This window comes from Dendropsophus ebraccatus, chromosome 4 (genome assembly GCF_027789765.1).
Source record: "Dendropsophus ebraccatus isolate aDenEbr1 chromosome 4, aDenEbr1.pat, whole genome shotgun sequence".
Lineage (NCBI taxonomy): Eukaryota > Metazoa > Chordata > Amphibia > Anura > Hylidae > Dendropsophus > Dendropsophus ebraccatus.
Window position 1 is genome coordinate 94,736,813 of NC_091457.1, and position 17,541 is coordinate 94,754,353.

General features: G+C 40.1%; 1 protein-coding gene across 1 annotated transcript in view; it reads right to left on the reverse strand.

Annotated features, from left to right (window-relative positions):
• Positions 1–10,545: 10,545 nt before the first annotated feature.
• Positions 10,546–17,541, reverse strand: part of LOC138789789 (junctophilin-3-like) — an 84,801-nt gene continuing 77,805 nt past the window's right edge. The window contains exon 5 of the mRNA XM_069968599.1: positions 10,546–11,627. Within this exon, the coding sequence (XP_069824700.1) occupies positions 11,547–11,627 (81 nt within the window). The 3' untranslated portion in view covers positions 10,546–11,546. The remainder of the gene's footprint in view (positions 11,628–17,541) is intronic.

The window sequence follows — 17,541 nt, forward strand, 5'->3', positions numbered from 1 at the left end:
TGGATACCTGCATATTGGTGAGTGCTGGACTCTTTCCTCTGTTGCTGCATGTTCCATCTACTGCTCTGTCTTATGCATCCCGGTTGGGTCTGAATATTATACTACATCACATACCTCTATTGGTCTGTGTTCAAATTCAGCTTTTTCTGGTAGTGTAAGCATCTGTCTCAATACTACACTATATTATAGTGGTTATATTGTACATTAAAAACAGTATTATAGTAAAAATATCCTTGTACTTTAATAGCGAGGTGTCCCACTATGGGTGTTTCTGTTTTGAACACCCCTCGCAAAAGCCTGGTACTTCAGAAGTAAAGTGATGAAGTATTGTACAATTTTTGCCAATAGATGTCACTATTTGTATTTATGTATATATGCTGCACAGCTGTAGTCACCTAAGGGTTACTGTATTATATGTTGGGATCCTGTACACCAATGAGAGATGCTGTTCTTTCTCTGCATATCTCTATTCTCTTTTCTTCTCACACTCTCTTCTTCACCACTCACAGAAGTTGTTGCATACACCCTGTAGTAAGTAGTCACATTAGGAGAAGAAGTGTAGTTCAGTTCTTCTATGATTCTCTGAGGAGTAACACACACAGATCAGGCATCCCTGCTGAGCTTAGTCCTGGCTCTGCAAGGTTTCCTGTCCGGGACAGACCAGCTGTAGTGTACAGAAACATATGGAGAACAGAGACTTTCTTTCTTAAAGCAACTCTTCCACCAATGATGCAGTGCTAAACATTAAAGAGAGGACAAGTCAGAGGACACCTCAACCCACGCTGTGAACATATCTACACAGTGCAGGACAGTATCCTAAATCAGAGGAACTGATCCGGATAGAGCAAAGGAGCCAAGAGCTTACGTATTCTGTCTCGCAGCTCAGGTTACACCGGATCATTTCGGACACTTTGCACAACTCTGGACTGGGGCTTCTGTCACCCTGGCAGGAGGGGTAACTCGAAACTACAGGGCAAAAGGTGGTATCGCGACAAAGGTCGAAACAAGGGCACAAGTATTCTTTTTTCAAGTACAGTGGTGCCTTGGATTGCGAGCATAATTCGTTCCAGGACCGTGCTTGTAATCCAAATCCACTCTTAAACCAAAGCAAATTTTCCCATAAGAAATCAAAGAAATACAGACAATTGGTTCCACACCCCATAAATAATGATTTATTATTCTGAATAACATATAAAACCATTTAAACAAACATTCAGAAACAGCAGAATATGTGATATTATAAGTAACTGTACACTAATTGAGAGGGTGGTAAACACAAGGGAGGACAGAGACTGCAGGGAGCATAAAGGAATGAGCAGGGCAGAGGTGGGCACATAAATGCAACACTCTCTGTCCGGGGAGAAAGGGGTTACAACTATGAAGAGATTACCTCCACAGTCCTGTCCCCTGATGTAAGCCTCAGCCTGAAGTGGATCTGCTATGATTTGGAAGGTGAGGGAGATTTCCTGAGTCAGAGTACAGTGCTGTAGACCCCGCTATGCAGACCATGCCCCTCCCCCACTCGCGCTTCCACCCAGTAGAGGGAGCTCTTAAACCAAGTCACAATTTTGAAAAACTGTGAGCTCTTAAACCAAGGTACCACTGTATTCCCTTCTCAAGTATTCTTCTTCTTCTAAAGTTTCGGCAGAGCACAGTACTAAATTGGGTTGGGAATCTCAAGACAAACTTCTCTCCGCTTCTCTAAACTCTCTACTCTTCTAAGCACATAACCAAGTCGGCACTGCTATCTTAGGGTGGGTTCATACTGAGGAATTATCGTGGATAATGTCCGCAGAATTCTGCAGTATGTCCGCCTTTCCGCCGGCTCCATTCTCCATAGACACCATTTTACGGGCCGGCGTATTGCGCTATCCGCCGAAAGAAGTGACATGTCATTTGCCATCAAAATTGTTAAAATAACTACCATAGCGTTATATTAATGATATTCTTGTATTATTAGCAGTATTTTTAATAGTTTCAAATGTAACAATGTAAGAAAGTAAGTTTGGGTTGATTTGAAATGGACATCATATGTACAGAGAGGAGGAAGTGTGGAGCAGGCATGTCCTCACTGACTGACAGTCAGTTATGTTCTCATACAGTATTTCGCTCAGCATTTTGAGCAGTGTTTTTTCAACCAAAACTAGGAGTGGGTTGAAAACACAAACTGCAAGCCTTTCCTCTGCAGTTTTTCTCTGTTGGTTCAACTCCTAATTTTGCCTACAAATACTGACCAATAGACTGACAGATATACTGGCCAAAATACTATGTGTAAACATAGCCCATAAATGTGTGGTGTTGCTGTAACCCCTCCCAAGGGGGTGTTAAACAAAAAACACAGCTAGCTTCTTGCAAAAAACAAATCACTTTGGGCCTCCTGGCTGAACCATTAGTGAGCTAATACATGTATGCAAGTGTTATTAGTTATATTATTGTTTATAGTAGGCAGTATTTTAGATATTATACTCACAAGCAAGGGCAGTATTATAGTTCTTCTATATATCTGTATGTTCGCTGGTGCAGCCACTTCTGGTTGTCACTGTTTCCAGTCTTGTTTGTTTTCCTCCGTTAAATGACACAGGTCCGCTCTCCGCCATGACATCAGCCAGTGAACTCACTATATGGGGTGTACAGAATTGAATCTGTCAGGTTTCTCCGCGTGTTGTCTGAACAATTTTCCACTCCAGTATTTGAGTTCTTGTTAATGTAATGTGTGCAGCTAGTCCTGAGCTCAGACCTTGCTGCTGCACACATCTGTCACTGTGCCGGATAAAACATTTAGCTACGGCCTGGTAAACCCATTTATAGCAGCTGATGTATAGGACCTGCAGGGATGGAGCATAGACCCTTCCTGCACCCTATGTGGCTTCTGTTTGAAGAATCTTATTTCTTCCATATACAATGCAGAATATGTGGAGAGCTTTAAAGCAGGATGGTGAAGTTAAGATAACCAGAGAAGATTCATAATAAACTGAACTCTGAGCCACCCATAGAAGTAGCAGTTATCATTAAAGGGGTGATCAATAGCTGAATGGTGAGGTGCTGACATCTGGCACCCTGCTGATCAGCTGTGGTGCCCAGATGTAAACAAGCCTTAAAACCTTACCTCCATATATAAGAAGCTGCGCTGCAGTATTACAGTGCAACCACTGCACAATGTATGGATCAGAGGCTTCTGGCTCAGTACATTCTTTACATGGAGGTGCAAGATGTTGACGCCATGCTCATCAGGTACTGGTGAGTGGTGACCTATCTTGTGGATAGGCTGTCAATTTGTTTTTTTTCCTGGAAAATTACTTTAACCCCTTGAGGACCAAGCCCAAAATGACCCAGTGGGCCGCGCAAATTTTCATTTTTGTGTTTTTGTTTTTTCCTCCTCCCCTTCTAGGAGCTCTAGCACTTTCATTTTCTATCAACAGGGCCACGTGAAGGCTTGTTTTTCACAGGAGTAGTTGTACTTTGTAATGGCGTCTTTCATTCTACCATAACGTGTATGACGTATCCCCCAAAATATTATTTATAAGGCTATGTTCACACTACATATGAGACCGGCCGTTCTGTGACCCCGGCCGGGTCACGGAACGGCCGGGCTCTGGCCGAATCATCACTTAAGTACCGGCCAGGTGATCTTTCCGGCCGCAGAGCTGTGATGCGGGCGCATCAGCGCGCGCCCGCATCAGAGCTTCCCATAGCGCACAGTGAAGCGAGCGGCCGGAGCCGCTCGCTTCACTGTGTGAACTGACAGGTCTTTCTGCGGCCGGGAATTCACTGAATTCCGGCCGCAGAAAACTGACCTGTCATTTTTTTCCGGCGGTGTATGGGATCCCGGCCGGAGCGTATACGATGTGTGTACGCTCCGACCGGGATCCCATTGCAAATAAGGCAATGTTCCACACCGCAAAACTACGGCCGTAGTTCTGCGGCGAGAACTACGACCGTAGTTTTACGTTGTGTGAACATAGCCTAAAGATATCAATTGGTGAAATCGTAAAAAAGAATGCAATATGGTAACTTTTGGGGGGTTCCTGTGTCTACGTAATGCACTATACGGTAAAAGCGTATTTTTCTATAGGTCAGCCTGAACACAACCATGTGCAGGTTTACACAGATTTTCTGTTATATATATTTTTTTTATCAAATCCTTTTTTTTTTTTGCAATTATTAATAAAATGGGCCTATTGTGATGCTTATAACGGTTTTAGTTTTTCACCTACGGGGCTGTATGGGGTGTCATTTTTGCGTCATGACCTCTAGTTTTTATTAATACCATCGTCCGAATACGGACAATAATCGTTCTGTGAAATAGGGCCTTTACTTTTTTCCCACAACTTTTTGGCAATTCCCCTTGCCCAGAGCTACAGCAGAAAGTTGCAGAAATAGGCAGCAGCGCCTGCTGTATACATTCAGTGTCTGCGGTTTTACCTGTGACTTTGTTCAGCACAAGGCAGCATGTTGTAAACACACCTCATTCTTCCCTAAATTTCCTAGATGTTGAAGATGAGGTTGTAGTGTGCCATGTGGGTTAGAATATAACAAATCGTGGTTCTTTCTTACATGGCACATATTTATTTAACTACATGGTGCAGTGAGGAACACGAGGGCACAGCCCCATGATGTATCTCCTGTTGAGTACCAAAAACTGTGCCATGCAGCATGTTTGTTAGGTAGGCAAATAAAGTTTCTGATAGTATGACAACATGCTGCTTGGCAGTTTTTTTAAGGGGCATAGTGACCACCTACAAGCCCTCACTTCAGCCCTTATAACATACAGTCCCGTGTAAGGAATATCAGTTCTTCCCCTACAGCCTAATACAATATACAGTCCTATGTAAATTACATTACTTCCCTCTTCTTGGCCCTTACAACATACAGAAAAGGAAAATGCCCTTCCAGCGCAAATATGTTGTTGTTAAAAAAAAAAAAAAGCACAACTTTATTCAGTCATGTTAAACTTATTCCATGGATGATGAAAGCGTTTTGGATCCTTAAACCGGACAGCAGACACCCACATGGTTTTATTAGAAACCCGTTGTATGTGTATTGAACAGCCATATGTGAGTTACTATATATATTGCTTGATATAACATATAGGGGGAGATTTATCAAACATGGTGTAAAGTGAAACTGGCTCAGTTGCCCCTAGCAACCAATCAGATTCCACCTTTCATTCCTTACAGACTCTTTGGAAAATGAAAGGTGGAATCTGATTGGTTGCTAGGGGCAACTGAGCCAGTTCTACTTTACACCAGTTTGATAAATCTCCCCCATGGTGTAAAGTGAAACTGGCTCAGTTGCCCCTAGCAACTAATCAGATGCCACTTTTCATTCCTCACAGATTCTTTGAAAAATGAAAGATGGAATCTGATTGGTTGCTAGGGGCAACTGAGCCAATTCTACATTATACCATTTCCATAAATCTCCCCCATAGTGTACCTCTTTCCATTTAAGAGAGATTGTGTTTGCACACCTGTGGAGAGGTGGGGTTTTTGTATGTTTCGGTTCAGTGGTTATATATAAACTGTATTATGATATAAACTTATCTATGAGTAATGAGCTCAGAGCCTGAAACTGATACATATTTTTTTCATCATCATGAAAGGATTTTACTTCAATGTGATTGAATAAAGTTTTGTATTTTTATAACATTTTGGAGCTGGTGATGGTGGTGGTTTTGGTGAAACACCAAAATTTCATACAAATTAGGTTTAACCCAAAAACTTGATTTAAACCAAAGGTAATTTTTTAATGACCCATTACCTTCTGTGGTTATTGGTCCTGTACTTCCTCACCTCCATACCTTATACCAGCAAGGGATCAAAAAGAGTGTTAGCAAAAGATATAGTAGCAAATCGTGGCAGGAGCTTTATGAGAGGGCTCTGCGAGACGGCTCCGGCCTAAAATATCAACCTCCACAAGGGACTTGAAACAGGAATGCGTAATCTTTAATGAATATGCATATTTATCATTAGGAACCAGAGGACGGGTCAGCAGGCAGTGTTACAAAGTTTGAACAAATGAAAATCCAGGGACAAATACAAAAGGATACATTGTTTTTGTTTGTTTTTTGACTGTTGTTGCCAAAAGAACTTTGTACAGGGACAGTATCAATTTGCATATATTGTGCAAAAAGGAAACATGCTGTGATCAAAAGCATGATATTTATTAAGCACCCCCATCCCTGCCCCATTGTCCCACCCCCACCAATATGGAAGCCATGTTCCCTAAGTGAGTCATGTAGGATGTGGAACACAGATGAAATCTGTGAAATGAAGCAATATTTAGCCACCCAAGTTGCAATGAAGGTACAATATGCCTGTAAATCTCTGCATTCTATGATGCATGATGGCAAAGTTTAATTTTTAAGAAAAAAATATTTTGGATAGAACTCTTAGCTGCATAGTTTAACAATGAAATAAAAAGGATAGAGTGCCATTCATCTAAATAGTGGAGGGATCATTGATCCCAATACTTCAGCAATGCTCCAATGAACTCCAACATCCTTTAATATTGTTTAAGTCAAAGCTTTTCTAGATTGTAGGAGAAGAAAAAGGTGTGAAGGAGGTATTAAGTCTAGACTTTGGCTCAAAAATGCATCAACATTGCAAGTGTAAATCCAGCCTCATAGCGCTTACACCAATACATTGCAACAAACCCAGCAGTAATGTAAGCAGGTCTATGTTAGAAAGTATTTTTAGCCCCTAAATATAATGAATGTTCGCACTTTATGACAGCAAGCAGAGGTTTTGATAAAGGGGAGGAATTAAAACACAAAGATCTAGATTTACTAATTTAAGTGCTCAGAAACAAACTCAAATGTGTATGCCGTGTGCCCCATTTATTATGCATATTTTAAAGAAAATCTGTCAGCTGCTGGGCCCTACCTAAGTGTGCTGTAGCTGGCAGTCCCCTAGTAAGCATGGTACCTTTTGGTCTGTGCAGTGGATTGTGCACAATCCTACTGTAATAAAGTGTTGCCTTACCACTCCTTGCTTGTGTCTCTGATTGCAGATCAGTCCTCTGTAGGCAGGTTATGGCTGAAAGAAACACTCAGATATAGTTGAATCTCTGACCCCAAATGTGCTGGAGCTGTCATCTAGGGGTAACTCACCTCTCTAAAGACCTGGTAGCAGGTAATTTTTTGGTTCAAATCCCTGTTGAAATTGAGTTGTTTTTAAATAATGGCCGTTATTTGCCATTAAATGATGGCCATCGACTCCATTTCAACAGTGTGTGAACATAGCCTTTCTGTGTTTTCAATCCATTTCTTGTTTTGGTTGCAAAATACTAAGCAGAAATACAGTGTGAATATAGCCTTAAAAATATTACAATAATGAACCAAAGAATAAACTGCTGGCAGGTCTCTAGACAGGTGAGTTACCCTTAGACCACAGCTCCAACTCATTTTGGGTCAGAGATTCAACTATACCTGGATTGTTTCAATAAACTGCCTTCAGAGGACTGATCTGCAATCAGAGACACTGACAGCTGAGCGAGCAGGAGGCTGGGTAGCACTCGTTATTCATTAAGAGGAGGAAGGAGGAGTGTGGTGTGCCAGAGTGTGGCTAAAACAACACGTTGACACTTCATTACAGTAGGATTGTGCATAATACACTGCTCAAATTACCAAAAGGTACCATGCTCACCATGTTACAGCACACTGTCAAATTAGCTCCAATATGTTGGGGCAAAAAAAAAAATTGAGACAAGATTTTCTGCTTCTTCTGTGATGCATGCCCTGTGATGTTTATCAATGCTCATATCCTGTTAGGGCTCCAAAAACACAAATGTTGGAAGCAACAGAGAAGAAGACTTTGTGGCTGTAATGTCTGATTTATTAACTCTTTTTTCCTGACAATGACACATGGGTGAAAGAGGAAAGCTCCATGCACCCCTACAGTCAATTATGCACCATATTTATGAATGGAAATGATTAACAGGTGGAACGAAGCAGCTGAATCTATGAAGTGAGTAAAATGGGAATGACCCATACCTGCAAAAGATTGTGACATGATATGTTAACGACTAGACAAGGTATCAATGCCTTGTGTTTCAGATCTGGGTAGAAGTACCAAATATCTACTAAAGAACAGTTTTATGTAAATTAATTCTTAGTGTTCTTAATTTGTAAATACATTGTATTACTTACCTTGTACTGATCCTGAGTTACATTCTATGTTATGCTTCAATGTTGAACTCACTATCCTGCAGGCTTCAGAGCTGAAATCCCACAACATTCCCAGTTTGTTCAGTGTTTACAAAGAGCTTGTTCTGGGGATCTGCATTCTAAAAAGTGACCTCTTTACACAAAGCTCCGTATATGTATCCGATGTAGGAAAAGTGAAATATTTCTCTACATTTTAGAAGCTGTTTGGGGTTGTCTGTCTACAAGCTTGCTCACAGTTTTTACTTACAAGCACAATTGTGAATGCAGCTCTTGATTATAATGCGAGAAAAGTAATGCTATGTATTTACAAGTGAGTGCACTGCTCATATAGATTATATACAAGCTGCAACATGCTATTTTTTTGGTTTGTGCTCCTTCCAACTGGGACTTGTATGATTTACACAGGAAATGGTGGCTCCTACAAAAAATTCCCCCACATGTTGCTGTGCAGACCATAAAATACTTCTTCCAAGACATCCTCCACTGTGTGCGCCACTAACTGGCAGCCTATACTTTCATGTGATGCATTATAAAAGCCCCCACAGTCCTGCAGACCCCAAGACATAGACTCAAAGCCAAGGACTGGCACTGAAGAACACATCAACCCTCACTATAGCAAATCATGAGTTAGAAGAGTTGGGTTCAGCAAGGAAAACCATCTTGCAGACCATTCTCCATACACTATATAAGATGTTTCTATGGTGTCTGGTAACTTGTACAATTTCTCTTGCTATTATTGTTTGCTAATATTAAATCTGACACACAACACAACTGAAACCATGAATGACAAGTTTCCAATGTTCTGCAAATGTTTGCATTGCTAAAATGGTTTATTGAACAGACAGGCGACAACCTGATTGAGCGTAAGATGATGATCAGAACATTAAAAGCAAGCATGCAGCAGGGGCAGATTGCAGGATATGTAGTGAGAACTCAGAACTTGGCCAAAAAGAAAAAACCCTTGCTCTCCGGACTGTCGGCAGTGGTGGCCTGGAGTCATGTCAAGAGGATTGTGCAATACCCTGTAAGGATGGGTTCCAATGACTGATGAACCTTCAAACCAGCAAACCTGAATCAGTGCAAAACCTTTTACTGGACTGAAATGCAAAGTTTAAAATACAAGAGTCGTGAAAAGAGTTGTTCAGAAGTTTAAAAGATCAGTCTAACGGTAAAAATGTGAAAAAAACAGCCATTACTGTCAAAACCCTGGATGGACTTTATTTTCTTTTCCTGCAGCCATGATGTCACATGACCACAACTGCCAGCCAGTGATTGGCTGCAGCGGTAACATAGCTGTATGCTATATTATAACTAGAGGAAAAAAAAAGCGAAAACTGGCAGGAACCAGTTGAGTATTGCCAATGGAGTGAGTAATGTTGTTTTTTCTTCTGCTAGGCCAATTTTTTTAATTTCCAAGACAAACCCTTTAAAGGAAAACTCCACAAGAAGCCTATAATAACCAAACTTGGGAAATAAATAATAAAAACTTACTAATACTTTAGTTTCAAGCCTTGGTGAAGCTTAGTTGAATAGTGACCATGTAGTGAAGAGAAATGGCTTAGGAGTGAGGGGCATAAGTTACTACAATGTGAAAACTATACAGTAACAACGACTACAGGAATGGCACAGCCTTTATAGTGTAGTGCTTAAAGGGAATGTATCACCTACCTTTTCTTTTGCTAATTAGAACCAGATACTAAAACTTGGTATTTACCGTAATTCTATATTATTTCTATTTTCTGACAGAATTTTTTCTGTTTTTAATAGCTTTTAGTGACATGCTTTACAGCAAGACTCATGGTCATAGACGACAATAGAGTCTTTCCCCTTGAGATAAATGTGAAACATTTCTGAGCAATGTTTTTGTTACTAAGCATACTTTGTGACTAGGGATGAGCAAATTTATGGGTGCCTGGAAAAGCTGGATCGAGTCCTGGGAAACTGGGAGAAGTTTCCAAGAACTGAATCCCGCTTTTCTAGGCACCAGGAGCGGAGAGGCATGGATCAACACAGAGTTCAAAGGCAGCTGGCTGATAAGCCGACTGCCGAGCCATACTGTAAATTCGCTCATCTCTATCTGTGATCTTTAAAGAGGTCATTCCACAGGGAGCTGCTGTTGTTTTAAACTGATGCTATCTATCTACTGGTGTCACATGTCGCTGCAATGCTGCACAGATCACCTTACATCAGCTTCATCTTATCACAGCAGACAAAACAGGAAGTCGCAGCTTTGTTTTAGCTCCAGTCGTGAGAATGAAAATTGCAAATTTTAGGATTTTTTTTTTAAATATAGACAGAGAAATGGAAAATTAGAAAAAAACTTCAAAAAAAATTCTTAAAAAAATATGTTTAACATGAAAAAAATATTGAAACGATAAAATTTTTATGATGACACATTCCCTCTAAACACATAATACCACTGCAATGTTCAATGTTGGACTGGAGTTTTCCTTTAAACCTCCTTTTCTTTAAATTCACGTTTGCATTGACAAACTTTGAATATTTGGAATGGATCTGGATTTATAAGAAAATTTATATATGCCCATCAGTCCAATAAAATGTCTATCTTTGCACTTATATATGGGAGTGAGCTAAACTCCTCCCCGCCGATTTCCAATGCACTGGTGGTAGAATACAATGGAAGAAACTATTTTCCAACTGTTCCCAAAAATAGACAAATTGATTCTCCCAGTGGATCCTAATGGCCAGTGATTTGACCAAAAAGTTTACTGATCTAAGACCTGAAGTCAGCATTCGGTAAAATGATGACGGCTGCAAAGTAAAAAGTAACAACCAAAAGAAAAACCAAGAAAGATCAGAAAATCAGGTGGATGGCACAATCCTTGTAATCCTACTGAGTTAGAACCATTTCCAGACAGAGGCGGCAGAGTAAGAAGATCCTCTGACCATAAATGGCTCTTTCCATCTGAAGGGGGTGGAATAAGGAAAAAGTCTTGTCTTTATAAACCCATCACACACATGATTAACACAACTGTCAGGGAGGGACGGACGGGTATAAAATGTCATTATCTTTTGCATTCTCTCATGCCAAACAAGCAAGAAAAAAAAAAAATTACTCCAAAAAATAAAAAATAAAAGACATTACCCATGGGGGAGGGGGAAGGCAAACTGTGATTGAAACTGAATTCTTGTTCCTTTGGAAGAAAAAATTAAAAACAAAAAAACAAAAACAAAATTCTCATTAAATTAAAGAATATTAAACGCAGAGGCTCAATCAGAAAATCAGCCGATGACGGAGCTACATTCCATTCCGGGCTCCACAAGCAGCGTCCATTGTTCTAGAGTTTGTTTTATTTTTTTGTTTACACATTTTATTGTTTTATTCTTTTTTTTATTTTTTGCAAACTTTGGAGGAGTTCTGTCAGATGAAAAAGTGGATAAACAAAATGGCGACTCCGATGTTCAGCAAAATCACCATGACGACCAGGATGGGCGCAGAACCCTGAAAGACAAAAAAGATATTGTTTAAAAATCAAAAATAATCCAGGTGGCACAAAGATAGTATTGAACGAACAGGTCAATACTGTCCTGTGTAACTGGCACAGCCAATGCTTCAGCCATGTAATAGTTTCCTTCAACAAGCACCAAACTATAAGCACTTTAAACAAGTACTGGGGACGAAAAGACCCTACCCTAAGTTTGGGTTGAGTTGAAATTTTAAGTTTAGATAATTTTTTTGCTTACTGTAGGCTAAAATGTTGTGCTTCAGTTGTGGCGCATTTGTGGCACACAGCATTGAAATTTCAATCTTATTCATTTTCCAGCCATGCCACAACCAATTCCCAATAACCAATGTTCCCTCAGTTCTGTTTTTTTATGCACTTTGCTTAATAAATATGTGCTAATTGCTGTACACCACCATTCTGGTGCATTTTAAGGACAAACTGATGGTGCAGCAGCCTTAGTAAGCCTGGGCCTATGTCTCCTACTATTAGGGGGGGGGGGGGGGGGGTACTTAATCCATTTCACCAAGGACATATACAGTAGTAGATGCCACCATCTCCTACAGACCTGAATGACGGTGCTTAAGAGACCAATAATGCTATGGGATGAGAAGGTGACTGCACTTCTTTGAAGTACAGAAGCTGGCTCCATAACTTCATATTGTAGAAACTCCAAATAATCCACAATGCAGGTAAATACTGGTGTCACACCTGTCTCACAAACTTCTCCATAAGAATCACCTACATTATAATATTGGAGACTTGCACTCTGAAAGATAAATATGTTACCACCTCTGGAACTTTCTTTTTACATGTGGAGTCACCAGAATCATTTACAGTAACCTGTATTCAGTGGGTGCCTTACCCAAGAGGCTAGGGGTTGGATATGACAACAAGCAATGTGAGCTTTTCCTATACAATAATAAAATGCTAATTAGTTGTTAGTCTCATAGATTTTTTTTTCTTTAATAAGGTGTAATCTTTACCCACTAGTGCCAAACTGATGGTTCTCCACAGGCTATGGCACCTTACAAGAACCAATTCAAGCTAACTGGCATCAGGGAAGTAGCCATCATCTGTGCACTCTATGCAGATGGGCATGAACCAATGGTCAGTAACCTCCATGACAAAAGCACTAACAAGGATCAAAACGCAACTTTATTACACTGTAAATTATCAACTTCAAAGTAAAGCGATCAATAGATATGAACCCCCTGCAGGTAATGAGTATGTGCGTGCAGGATAGGATAAGTGCTTGCCTGCCACGGGTCAATGCTGCAAAATACAGACGTTGTCAGTGATACCGACATCCGGGGAGAAATCTTTACAAGGTGCGACTGAAAATGAAAGATGATCTGAAACCCTGACATATTCCCCGCTCTTATCCCAGCGCAGCAATTACATAGGTGGTCAATACAGGACAGAGATGTCCTGTTGTAGATGGACTAAACTGGAAGAAATGTATAGAGAGCAGTATGTATAAATATCAGGGAGTAAACAGAAGTGAACTGGATAAAAAAAAAGACTAGAACATAAGCAACAGGTGTATAACATACATCCCTGATATACGATTATTATGACACCCAATATAAGTTCTACTACCTGATTTCAATGGCTGCCTCTATAGTAATGTACAATGCAAACAGTTTCTGCATAGCCAGTGACTGGCTTCACACAAAAGGGCCTCATACACATCTATGGGCATTGGTAATGACTCTCTACAACTTAGACCTTGGAGACATTTTATAGCCGTGTGCATGAGGCCTTAAAGGGAACCTGACATACCTTTCATTCTGGGCATTGGGGCAGTCCCCAGTGGCCTTAACTGATATATCTCTCCATAAATCCAAATGGGGAGATACCTATCAATCAAAGACAGTGGGGCTGGGAGAAGCTGCTGGGGACTGCCCTGATGACTTGTGGTTATGGTAGCATTAAAGTCAGGTTCCTTTAAATCTCACTTTTATTCACTAACTTGCATGTCCACTGTGCTGCAGAAATGATTTCCCTGTATACCCGTATGACCACTGGCCTCAGTTATTTTTCTGATTTCAGGAAATCCCTTTAACAAATGTAATCTCATGTCTGGACCAATGTAATAATGCTTCAGCATTTGGTAATAATGTTCCTCTTACCACAAAGTATAAAGACTTACAAGTCATCTAACACTTCTGTGACTCAGCCTGCTCTCGTGATTTATAGTATTGTCATAATTTACAAAACGGGGGGCATTATCCAATGTAAACCCTATATAGCAAAATACTAAAAGTGAAACCAGAGATGAAAGAGCCACCAGTTATTAACCCAGGAATCCTTAGTGTCTGCACTGTCCATGGGGCTAAAGTGTCTGACTGTGCCACTTTCATGTTCCCCAGCTTGGGGGGGGGAGGGGGGGCTTTAAAGGGGATATGCCATCAATGTCTAATCTGTGGGGAGCCACCATATGGCACCGCCACCAATTGACTGTTTGAGCAAGAAGTTGCTCAAGCACCCTGCCACTCAGACACTGATGGATAGGCCATTAATGTATATTGCATGGAAAATCTCTTTTATAATTAGGCTGGGTTCACACTACGTATATTTGAGGCTGTATGTTTGAGGCTGTATAGCAACCAAAACAAGGAGTGGATTGAAAACACAGAAAGGCTATGTTCACATAATGTTGTAATTGAGTGGATGGCCGCCATTTAATGGCAAATATTTGCTGTTATTTTAAAACAACGGCTGTTATATTGAAATAATGGAAGTTATTTACCGTTATATGGCGGCCATCCACTCAATTTCAACATTGTGTGAACAGATCCTTTCTGGGTTTTCAATCCACTCCTGGTTTTGGTTGCTATGAGGACCTGACATGAGGACCAAATACAGCCTGAAATATACATAGTGTGAACCCAGCAGGGTGCGTTCACACCTACAGGATCCGCAGCAGATCTGCAGCAGATCCGCAGCAGATTTGATGCTGTGTTCAGTTAATTAAAAGAAATCTGCTGCGGATCAGCTGCGGATCCGGTAAGTGTGAACGTACCCTAAGGGTAGCTTCATTCGTACACGTACACAGCATCAAATCTGCACCATCAAATCTGCTGCAGATCCGCAGCAGATTTTACAGTGCAGATTTCATTCATTCATTTAGTCAAATCTGCTGCGGATCCACAGCAGAAAATCCACTGCAATACGGTACGTGTGAAGCTGTACTTTCTGAATAATGTTAAAAACCTATATTATTTTTTACACTAACCCTTCAGTGTGGTGACAAGGTTATTCAGCTCTCATTTTGGTTATTGGGCATCTGAGACCCACTTTCATGGTGCACAGCTAAATCTCATCCTTTCCAAATCAGGGAGAAGACGAAAACTGAGTGGTTTGCCAGACGTACTCTCACCTGGACATTCTTTTTCTAACTTCTCTGAGACAGAACAGCATCTACTCCTAACTACTATGCTGTGACATACTGTTAAAGAAGTGCAATAGACTGAACAGCCTGACACTGTGCTGCGGGATACGCATAGTTTATTATTATAGTTGCCCAGTGTGTGTGTGTGTGGGGGGGGCGGGGGGCGGAGTTGGTATTACAGATGCACTGGGTTTGCAATGTACTTTGTGATCAGAAAGGAGCACAGGAACACAAACAGGGGTTTACATTATGATAAGCTAAAGGAATTGGGGAGAGGAGACTACATTCAGGATGCAGCTCTGTGTAGACTATAGCAGGGACAGCTGCCCAGAGCTTTAAGGGTGATTGAACATAAGAAGGAAGCTTGACTTACCTATCAGACAGAGTGGACCCTCTGGAGGAAGCATACTGGCTCAGGTTGCATGCACACACCACCCAGGCTTTCTCCCTGCGTGAAAAAATCTAAACCTTACCCCACTTATTGGTTTCTGTCTTGGTGCCTCTGCTGCTACAGACTGAATTACCCTAACATCAGGCAGCAGATGGCAGTCTGCAGGGAAGTAAAACATCTAGTGGAAAAAATGTTAGTTTTTTTCTGCGGTAAGTTTCTTATTAAATGGAGGGAAGATGTTTAAAATGACAGTGCCCATTTAAAGGGAAGCCACTTGTGTATCCAGACTAACATGGCACATATATTAGTATGTAGTAATAGTAGGCAGAGCTGTCACTGTCCACCATCACTTGTCTACTTTACCCTGATATAATACTGCCATGCTGGGAACAATCAATCATCGGTCCCTGGGTGTGACTGCAATGTCAGCCTCCATACTGCTGCACCAGAGTTCTTATATTCTATCCTCCCTTCCTCTGCTCTCCGTCAGTAAGCATCATCATCTATCAGAGTAGTAGTGTAATATCAGTGATGTCAGCCCCATAAAATATGACAGATAAATCAGGGGTTATGTGATATGACTGACATCACTGTTCTTATAACAATTAGGGAACGATGAAGCCATATAATAACTTCCAAAATAAAAAGATACAGGGAGGAAGAGGATAGATAGATAGATAGATAGATAGATAGATAGATAGATAGATAGATAGGCAAAAGATAGATAGATAGATAGATAGATAGATAGATAGGCGATAGATAGGAGATAGATAATAGATAGATAGATAGGCGATAGATAGGAGATAGATAATAGATAGATAGATAGATAGGCAAAAGATAGATAGATAGATAGATAGATAGGCGATAGATAGGAGATAGATAGATAGATAGATAGATAGATAGATAGATAGATAGGAGATAGATAATAGATAGATAGGCAAAAGATAGATAGATAGATAGATAGATAGATAGATAGATAGATAGATAGATAGATAGATAGGCGATAGATAGGAGATAGATAGATAGATAGATAGATAGGAGATAGATAGATAGATAGATAGGAGATAGATAGATAGATAGGAGATAGACAGATAGATAGATGGATAGATAGATAGGCAAAAGATAGATAGATAGATAGGCGATAGATAGGAGATAGATAATAGATAGATAGATAGGCGATAGATAGGAGATAGATAATAGATAGATAGATAGGCAAAAGATAGATAGATAGATAGATAGATAGATAGGCGATAGATAGGAGATAGATAGATAGATAGATAGATAGATAGATAGATAGATAGATAGGAGATAGATAGGCAAAAGATAGATAGATAGATAGATAGATAGATAGATAGATAGGCGATAGATAGGAGATAGATAGATAGATAGATAGATAGATAGATAGATAGATAGATAGATAGATAGATAGGAGATAGATAATAGATAGATAGATAGGCAAAAGATAGATAGATAGATAGATAGATAGATAGATAGATAGATAGGCGATAGATAGGAGATAGATAGATAGATAGATAGATAGATAGATAGATAGATAGATAGGAGATAGATAGATAGATAGGAGATAGACAGATAGATAGATGGATAGATAGATAGGCAAAAGATAGATAGATAGATAGGCGATAGATAGGAGATAGATAATAGATAGATAGATAGGCGATAGATAGGAGATAGATAATAGATAGATAGATAGATAAATAGATAGATAGATAGATAGATAGATAGATAGATAGATAGATAGGCGATAGATAGGAGATAGATAGATAGATAGATAGATAGATAGATAGATAGATAGGAGATAGATAATAGATAGATAGATAGGCAAAAGATAGATAGATAGATAGATAGGCGATAGATAGGAGATAGATAGATAGATAGATAGATAGGAGATAGATAGATAGATAGGAGATAGACAGATAGATAGATATCATCACAAAGACCCCACAAGCCCTGTGTAATTAGTTAAGTAGCAGCTGACTATCTGCCCCCCCCCCCTTGTTATTACGCTCTGCATCCTCTCAGCATTTGTCAGCTGACTGCGATGCTGCTGAGTGAGGGGAAGCATAAGGTGTTGCTTAGCAACAAGATCCAGGCAGCCAACCAAATG